The following is a 9,645-nucleotide window of genomic DNA, read 5'->3' as shown; positions in this document are numbered from 1 at the left end:
TTGATTGGGTTTCCGTGGCAACGGCACCTCTGCAGCATTCGGGCTTCTTAATTAGAAATTTGCATCAGCGTGCAGATTGGAGAGACGGATGAAAACAGGAAATTGTGAAAGGGTTACTTACTGATTAGAACTGGCTCAATATTCCACTTCCTGTATATGTGATGACTTCTGTTCCTAGGAGATAATAAACATTTCATATTGTTAACTAAATAGCACTTATTCTCACAGGCTGAGAAATATAATTTTCATGTTTTGTTTTTGTTTTAAAAAAAAAAAAATGAATAACTTGAATGTAGCTTCTATAATCTAATCTCAATCCAGAGTCATTGTTTTTTTTGTTTCTTTTGTAAATATTTTTGAATGTGCAAGTACCATTTTTAATGTAGTTAAACAGTAAATTAAAATTCTTTTGAATGCCATTTACTTTAAAAAAAAAAAAATATTTATATACAATTTTAAAATTTTATTTTATTCTTGTACTACAGTACATTATTACTCTTTGATCAATATATATATATATATATATATATATATATATATATATATATATATATATATTTTTTTTTTCATTCTAATGTAATTGTAACTTAAACTTGACAAAAATATTCACTAATTTGTTTTTAGATTTTATATTTAATAATATACTTTCATATATATATATAAAAACTCATTATTAACCTTTCAGAAATATTTCGGAATGAATTTCTTGACAAATAATATTCACTAATTTGTTTTTAGATTTTATAATTAGTAATATACTTAAAAAATAATATATATATATATATATATATATATATATATATATATATATATATATATATATATATATATGCTTAACTCATTATTACCCTTTCAGAAATATTTAGAATGAATTTCTGAATTTAAAATAGATTAATAATAATAATTATAAAATATATTGGAGTTTTGTTCTTTTTTAATAAACATTTAAAAAAAATATATTTTCGAAAACAAACAACTCCCTGTGCACAACAATTTTTTTAATTATTAATTATTTAATAGAAATAAAATATTATTTGGGTAGAAATAGAATATTTGGGATCGAGCTTACTGAGCCAGCAGCAACACAATGTGCAAATGTTTCCAATTTATTTCCTTGCAAATGTTCTGTACTCATTCCAACATAATTTCCCCTCAATTTACACAAACATAAAGCATATTTCCTCTGCAATTTACATAAGAGAAGATGAATGAGTCCTCACACAATGCACGGGCGCACGGATGTGTGGCTGAGCTTTTCAAATGACGAGATGAAATCCCATTGAAGACACTTTAATGAGGCCTCCCGTATATCGCCGTCATCTCGCGCCAAGATGGCCGCCCGGATTGCGGCTGTCAGAGCTGGTTTCCATCAGTGTGTTTACTCGGCTGCCGATCGATGCGGCTTCATTTTGAGTCCCCCGAGCGTCGCTGGCAAAGATAATGGGGGCTGATTACGTTGTGGAGACGCCGCTGAAGAGAACATTAATGAAAGTTAAAGTCAAAGTGACGACTGCCGTCTTGTGATGTCAGCAATTACAAACTTTTATTTTCCACAGTCACCCAATTGTCAAGTGGCAACGTTCAGACAGCGAACATTTGGCACCGTCTGTTTCTCGCTGTCAGACTTCCTGGCTTCTTTTCTGGCATGGAGGATAAACGACGGCCATTAATACAAAAACAGTGGCGCCTTGAGTTACAAGTGACCCGACTTGTCTTGTCTTTCACAGACATAAACTGTGGAGAAACACACGTACACTAATCACTCACAGGTAGGGCCAAGTCGTATATCTCGACTACAAAAATAGGTTGACGCAAAATTTTGGCACCTCGGTTTTATGCAAATCCATTTAATTAATCAGTTATTCAAAGCAAAAGTTGATAGATAATCCACTCTGAAAGAAAGCCATTCTCATAGGCATATATTCTTTATCCTCTGCAAAAAACGACTATTACTACGACTTTCTGCGCAGTTATAACCGTCACTTTATGCATATCCATCTACCTGTACAATGAACGTACATTGACTTGAAGCAAAAAGGAGGCAAAATTGTAAATTTTACATTCTAATTTATGTTTTTACTCTATGTTTTTTATGAATTAAAATATTCTTGTGCTAATTTCTGTGTAAGAAAACATGACAATTTTTGGGGGGTTGGAACATTTTTGATCTGGACTTGTCCTTTAAAGCATCCATCCATCTATTTTCTTGACCGCTTATTCCTCACAAGGGTCGCGGGAGGTGCTGGAGCCTATTCCAGCTGGCTCTGGGCAAGAGGCGGGGGACACCCTAAACTGGTTGCCAGCCAATCGCAGTCATTCAAAGCAGACAATCTTAATATCGACTGGATTAGTGAACGGATGTGTGGACCAACTTTTAAATTAGGAGGCGCGTCCCAAAACTTTTAGCTGGATACAGTATGTGCTGACATTGTGGTCCGATTCATCATTTCATTTCCCAAACTCTTACCGAGATGAAGGCATTTTCTTTTGGGAGAACACCATAGCAACCATGCTGGCACATACACACACAAAATGTGTCACCACTGTGCGTGTGATCGGCATATCCCATATGGCCTCAGGAGGTCCGGGCACTGAGCTGTAATCAAAGCAGGCACACAGGTCGAACTTTATTAGCAGCCACTCGATAGCTGCGGCTAACAAGGACAAGCACCAGTGAGCGCGTGGGCAGAAAGAGTGAGCGGGGAACGTCGGCGAGGTCTTCTCAGGAAGCGCACAGCCGCCCACGGGCCCGAGGAGGCCCAAATTGACGCTTTTACCTTTGGATCAAGTTGTGGTGAAGAAGTTGATGAGGCGGGCATCTTGCAGGTAGGCTGCTCTTCCCTTGTCATGTTGCACGGCTGAGAAAAAGAGCTTGATGTTAATGGAGAGCGGTAATCATTTTTTTATGACGTGAAATCAAAATGTGATTCATTTTTTTACTGTGAGAAGAAAATCACTTTACAAAAGAACGCAGGATCCTTTGATACAAATTGATTTTACTTTTCAGTCCAGCTACTTTTTTTTTTCCCCCATTAGAAAGTCATCTAAATTTCAAGTGTGGATCATCTGCATCACTGCACAATGTCTTTTCATGAGCATCAATCAGCACCAAGTTATAAATATTGCATCCATATGATTGCACAATCGCTGCAAAAGTGGCCATGTGAACATTTTCTAGGCCAATCAATCAATCGCCAGCAAATGCTTTCCTCTCACTGTGCCAAGTTCCTGATCACATGATGTCACCATGTTTTGTGCTACATTTAGCATTTTTTTTTCCAACTGCTATTGATCAGAATAGGTCAGAATAATTGAGATCATATAATTGTTCCCTATGCAAGTTAGCAGGCATTAACAAGTGATCACCTGTAAACCACAGAATTAAACATAAAAATAACAAAATCCAGCCGTTTTTATCCATCCTGGGGCGGCCATTTTGCCACTTGCTGTCAACTAAAGATGACATCACAGTTGCTCAGGGGCTAAGGTAACAACCAATCACCGCTCAGCTTCAGAAAATGGGTGAGCTGCGATTAAGTCATTGCCCGAGCAACTGTGATGTCATCGGCAGTCGACAGCAAGTGGCAAAATGGCCACCCCTGAGATGGAGAAAAACAGATGGATCTCATATTCCACAAATGTAATATTAATCAGAATGTCATGTTCAGACTAGTGAAGTCACATATAACATAATATTGTTAAGAAATGTTTAAGATTGACTTCCACTTTAAGTATTCTGTATTTAACTCATTCACTCCCAATCATTTTCACAGAAGCTGTTTTACTGGATTTTGACTGATTTTGCAAGGCCAACAGAATATTGTGTTCTATTGCTATAAAAACACGCAACCTACCAAAAGAAAGATTAGTGTGTTCTTACATTTAAAAAAAAAATTCTCTGTTTCTGTTTTGCAGCAATTAGCATTAGACTATAGTTACGCTTCATCACGATTCAAAAATCTCATTAAAATTGTATTTGAGCTTTTTTCAACATGGCCCTGGTTAAGCTCTTATACTCTGCTGCCACCTGCTGGCCGCTTTTATTATAACTACCATTTCTTCAGCCATTCTTTGCAGTTGAGAGGCTGCAAAAAAGCCGTCTGTATGCTCTAGCATTAAAAAACAAAACAAAAAAAACAAAACACAAAAAAAAGACATGTGAATACGTCTTTGGGACACTTAAAACATTTAAAATGGAAGGTATTTATACGTTTCTGGGAGCGAATGAGTTAATGTCGAGATGAATGCATTATTTGATGAAATAGGGATAATGACAAAAAACAAAAAAAACAAAAAACTTTACAATGACTAGAGGAGACGATACCATGTCTGCCATTTTTTTGTGTATCCAGGCAGATTGTTTCAATGCACCAACATGCAGAATTAAGAATAAACCCACAGTCATGGAAACATTACCTCCCCCAGGTAGAAATGCTAAAGTTCAGTCATTATTTGTTCATAGCTTTTCTGCATTTTGCATCTGTCCATCAAAGAAGCAAAACCAGCGTGAGAAGATCTCCCCGATCAGGACTAGTCTTGAGAGCACCAAAGGTTCCACTCTCTCAGTGGCGCTCCCACCATGGGCAAGACCGGACAGAGTACAGTGGACTTGAACTCCCCGAGTGAAGTCAAGCAAGCGGTTCCCTTTGAGGAAATGGAGCATGCGGCACCCCCCGTGGATCAAGAGAAACAAAAAGAGGAGCCCCCCGACCGAGGCAGCTGGAAGGGCAAGTTCGACTTCCTGCTGTCGTGCGTGGGCTACGCCATCGGCTTGGGGAATGTCTGGAGGTTCCCGTATTTGTGCGGCAAGAATGGTGGAGGTAGGTTCTTGTTCGCCGAGACCCGGATATGACACAACTGATTCATGTCATTCCAATCAAGGTGCATTCCTGATCCCATACTTTCTGACCCTGGTGTTTGCCGGGATACCGCTCTTCTTACTGGAGACCTCTCTTGGCCAGTTCACCTCAGTGGGAGGTCTGGGAGTGTGGAGGCTCATGCCGATGATGAAGGGTAAAGACTTTAGATTGTGAAAAAGGTCAAGGTAGCACTTAGCAGATGTCAAACAAACCGATTGCTTCTGTTGTGTCTACAGGTGTCGGTCTGGCCGCGGTGGTGTTGTCCTTCTGGCTCAACATCTACTACATCATCATCATTGCATGGGCCCTCTACTACTTGTTCAACTCCTTTAGTTCGGTATGTTCGAAGCAAGACTTCCGCCAAAGGTTTGCGTCGTCCGGATTCGGAGCTTCTTCTGTTTCGTTGTGTGCAGGAGCTGCCCTGGCAAACCTGCGACAACGCTTGGAACACCGAGAAGTGTTTCTGTAACTACAGCCTGAAGGACACGACCAACCTCACCAGTGCTGTCACAGAGTTCTGGGAGTGAGTTCATCACAGGCCGGCATTTGTTGCTCTTTTCCTTTCAGAGAGATTCGGCCTAAGTGCTTTTGCGCATTCAGATAAGTCTGTGGATGTCGGTGTCCGGGACTGACAGGACGGGGAACTCAAACGTCACTTGTGTGTCTTGGCAGGCGTAACATGCACCAGCTGTCCAGCGGTCTGGAGGAGCCCGGGGAGCTCCGTTGGCCCCTGGTGGGCACCCTGGCGCTCGCTTGGGTTCTCGTCTATTTCTCAATCTGGAAGGGAGTGGAGTGGACGGGAAAGGTCGGACTTTTTTTTTTATGGGGGGGTGATCGTTCAAATTAACTGACAGGGGCAAACGAAGCTAAGTGATCTGAGAATTTTTATCTTTGCTCATTGAAGGATTCACTTTGATAAATGTCAACCATGGATAAAATATTGCACGGGACGAGACGGGAAATTTCAGATCCGGCAAATAGATCCGCAAATTTCCCGTTTTTCCCCTCAATTTAGGTGGTGTATTTCTCAGCGACCTATCCCTACTTTATGCTCTTCATCCTGTTCTTCCGTGGGGTCACCCTCCCGGGAGCCATCGACGGCATCCGCTTCTACATCACGCCGGACTTCAATAAGCTCATCCGCTCAGAGGTGAAATGTCCGAAATACTCGTTAACACGCAACAATTCCATTTCAAGTGTTGTCACTGCCCTAAGGAAATATTTGTGGTTGTTTTGGGGGGGGTTAAAGGCATATTTATTTGGTTTTTGTGTCTACAAACCAAAAGTATAAAGACTTTTCGTTGGATTATTCGGGGGGTTTTCAGAAGAAAATAAAACATTCCCAAAATTTGGTAATATATGTTAACGTACATATTTCTTTGTTGTTTTTTTTCCTGATGATTTAAAAAAAAAAAGAGCTTCATGTTTTGTGTGGACTGCGATGAGTCCTGTTTTTGTTTTGTTTTTTTAATACCGTAATTTCCGTACTATAAGATGCGACTTTTGTCACGCGCTTTCAACCCTGCAGTTTATACAATGATGCCACTAGGGGCGCTAGAGCAGAAAAGGTATGTTATTTTTAACCAGCCCTGTTAGTTACTACCGTATTGCTGCTGTGTTACTGCCACGTCACGGGCTAAGTTATATTATTAAACCGATGAAAACTCTTTCTGTGTACCATCTTTCTTTGTAAATATCTCATGTTTCAACGTGGGCACATGCGGCTTATAGTCAGGTGCGGCTTATGTGTGTACAAAATGCTTTTTCCTTTAGAAATGTACTGGGTGCGGCTTATAATCAGGTGCACTCTATAGTCCGGAAATTACGGTAGTTAAAAAATAAATAAAAACTCCAAAAATTGTGACGTTAGGTTGTTTTTACGGATGATATTTTTAATAGGTGTGGCTGGACGCAGCCACTCAAATTTTCTTCTCCTACGGTCTTGGCCTGGGCTCGCTTATCGCGCTGGGCAGCTACAACAGCTACAATAACGACGTCTACAAGTAAGTACGCAAGCTAATCGGCCATTTCGCTTCACGCTGACGATTGGGCTGTCGTTCGTTTCAGGGACTCCATCATCGTGTGCTGCATCAACTCCTGCACCAGCATGTTCGCCGGCTTCGTCATCTTCTCCATTGTCGGCTTCATGTCGCACATCACCAAGAAGCCTGTTCAGGAGTTAGCCGCTTCGGGTATTCGATTGGCGTGTTGGACTCGTACAGTACAGAGTGGCGATAATGGAATGTTTTTCAAACTCTAGGTCCTGGCTTGGCGTTTTTGGCATACCCTCAGGCGGTCACGCAGCTGCCCATGTCGTCTCTGTGGGCCATCCTCTTCTTCTCCATGCTAATGATGCTGGGCTTGGACAGCCAGGTACACACAACACAGCATGCGATGCTAACTAAACGACACTAACGAGTTTTGTCGTCGCGTACGATTAGTTCTGTACGGTGGAAGGTTTCATCACCGCACTGATGGACGAGTATCCCTTATTGCTGAGGAAAAGGAAGAAGGTGTTCATCCTGGTCGTCTGCTTCGTGTCCTTCATCATCGGGTTCTCCAACATCACGCAGGTACACCACATGACAAATAAATCCCGGCACGTGTTATCGCGATCTTCCGCCGTGTCTTCCAGGGTGGCCTGTACGTGTTCAAGCTGTTTGACTATTACTCGGCCAGCGGAATGTGCCTCCTCTTCCTCGTCTTCTTCGAGACCGTCTCCATCGCCTGGCTTTACGGTAGGAAGCGTCCGTGCCGGTTTACGACGACGACTCTTTTTGCCTGACGCGGATTTGACGGCGCAGGAGCCGAGAGGTTCTACATCGACATCGAGGACATGATCGGCTACCGACCCTGCGTTTGGTGGAAGCTCTGTTGGAAGTTTTTCACACCGCTAATCTGCCTGGTAGGCCGACTGGAAATGATTTCAGTGACATCAATATGTCACTGTCATGTCGTCACTCAATCAAACTGGTGTCAATCAGTAGGACTATGTTTTACCTGTTGTGGTAAAGGAACAACAACAACAACAGTTATGGTCAATTTACCTCAAGAATGCTAGCTTCTAATTAGTTAGTGTTAGTCAGCTGATAGAGGATCAGGAAGTGTTGACCCTTTCTCTCCCGTGTATGACCAGTAAATTTTAAATTAAGAATAAATCTGTCTCCATCATATGTGTCAAGATTGAGATGTGGCGGTGGACCCAAATGCAGGGAAGCAGTGCAAGGAGGCAGAGGTGAAGCTAAAACGGGATTTAGTAGAACAGAAACAAGGAAGTAAACGAGGTACTGGCCAGAAACTACAAACAAACTCAGGGAAGGCAAACAAAGCAAAATTGGGAGGAACTATGGGGCAAAAATCGGGCGTCATCTCAGGAAGAAATAATAACAATGAATCGACACAGACAGAGGGGAGACAAGAGACTAAATACACACTAATTGATACAACGAGACACAGCTGGGGAAGACAAGTGGCAGAGGGTGCTGATTGGTTGACACACAAGGAAGTCAGGCAAACAGGTGGGCTTGATGAGACAATGGGAGACACACAAGGAAAGCAGAACAGATCATAACAGAAACTTACAAAACCCACTCAAAACTATAATCCCGACAAAAGCAAAAAACAAACCAAGTACTTCACATCATCCCCGTGAAATTCAAATATCTTTTATTTCAGGGTGTTTTTACCTTCAGTGTTGTGGAGATGACGCCCTTGACTCTGGGCAAGTACGTGTATCCCATGTGGGGCCAAATTATTGGCTGGTTCATGGCCTTGTCCTCCATGGTGCTCATCCCGGGCTACGTCGTCTACATGTTGTACACCACGCCGGGATGCATCAAGGAGGTACAGCATCACCCTCTCTCTCTCTCTCTCTCACTTTCCCTACTTGGAAATGACGCATGCAAGGAGTTAATAGAAACGATAAATATTGCTCTTTTGTGACCTTCAGCGCTGGAAGAGGATGACAACCTCGCAGCAGGAAGATAAGCCATCCGGTCACCATGTTTTTACGCACACTGGGAATGTTGGTGAAGCTCTCGTCTAGCCCCCTTCTGTCATCCCTAAAATAATAATCACCCTGTCAGGACAGATTTAGTGACATCTGACACTTGGATGTAGCACTTTGCTGTATTTTACTAGGACATTTTACAATTTAAAAAAAAGCAAAATTGTGTCTGAAACTGATGCAAAATGTTTGTGTATAATAATGTAGGCCATACTTTGTATTATTGATGACATTAATGGATTGATGATTGTATTATTATAGATTTTTTTTTTATTTTGAAAAAAATAAGATTTACAGGCCAGAAAATGATTTATACCTGCATATTGAAAAGTATTACATTAAAATTAGATAAATAAGGATAAAAATAGATTTTTAGATTTCTCAGGTGTACCTAATGAAGTGTCCCGTGACACTAACCCCGGGTTTTCACTGGATGCGGTTGCGGTGCGGTTGCGGTGCGGTGCGTCTTGACTGCGTGCTCCGGACGGGTCAATTTTTTTGTCAATCCACACCGGCTCCGCACAGCTGCGGTCCGGCAGCTCCGTCGCCGCCCACTTCCCAACGTGTCTCGCGGGACCGCGCGCGCGCGATCATGTGGCATTTCACAACGACAAACATACAGAAAGTCTGCTCAACAGAGAAGCAGAAAGATATGAGATTCCATGCAGCATCCTTTTTTTGGTTGTCCTTGTAAAGTATATTAATAACGAGAGTCGGGTCAGTGCGGGTCCACTCTTTATTTCTGTCTTCCGGGTCCGGCTGCCGCTCAGTACGGCAAGC

General features: G+C 41.8%; 2 protein-coding genes across 3 annotated transcripts in view; one reads left to right on the top strand and one right to left on the bottom strand.

Annotated features, from left to right (window-relative positions):
* iqsec3a (IQ motif and Sec7 domain ArfGEF 3a) overlaps nucleotides 1-9,645 on the bottom strand; it is a 71,590-nt gene that overhangs the window by 7,906 nt on the left and 54,039 nt on the right. Inside the window, exons 14-18 of one of the 2 annotated variants that reach the window (XR_013279140.1) lie at nucleotides 8,829-8,920; nucleotides 8,546-8,744; nucleotides 2,778-2,858; nucleotides 1,221-2,596; nucleotides 122-174 (exon numbers count right to left, since the gene is read on the bottom strand). The gene's annotated coding sequence lies outside the window, so the exon portion shown is untranslated. The remainder of the gene's footprint in view (nucleotides 1-121; nucleotides 175-1,220; nucleotides 2,597-2,777; nucleotides 2,859-8,545; nucleotides 8,745-8,828; nucleotides 8,921-9,645) is intronic. The other variant, XR_013279141.1, reaches the window with a different exon arrangement.
* Nucleotides 2,304-9,280, top strand: slc6a1l (solute carrier family 6 member 1, like). The gene is made up of 15 exons (XM_077500729.1): nucleotides 2,304-2,826; nucleotides 4,463-4,820; nucleotides 4,882-5,013; nucleotides 5,096-5,196; nucleotides 5,273-5,382; nucleotides 5,532-5,664; nucleotides 5,875-6,009; nucleotides 6,759-6,862; nucleotides 6,927-7,051; nucleotides 7,120-7,232; nucleotides 7,301-7,432; nucleotides 7,495-7,597; nucleotides 7,664-7,764; nucleotides 8,535-8,702; nucleotides 8,809-9,280. Exons 2-15 carry the CDS (start codon nucleotides 4,580-4,582, stop codon nucleotides 8,902-8,904), a joined length of 1,794 nt encoding a protein of 597 aa, XP_077356855.1. The 5' UTR covers nucleotides 2,304-2,826; nucleotides 4,463-4,579; the 3' UTR covers nucleotides 8,905-9,280.

Source organism: Festucalex cinctus, chromosome 16 (assembly GCF_051991245.1).
Source record: "Festucalex cinctus isolate MCC-2025b chromosome 16, RoL_Fcin_1.0, whole genome shotgun sequence".
NCBI classification, from domain to species: Eukaryota; Metazoa; Chordata; class Actinopteri; order Syngnathiformes; family Syngnathidae; genus Festucalex; species Festucalex cinctus.
Note: the sequence above shows the minus strand (reverse complement) of the source record. Positions and strands in the feature narration are given on the sequence as shown.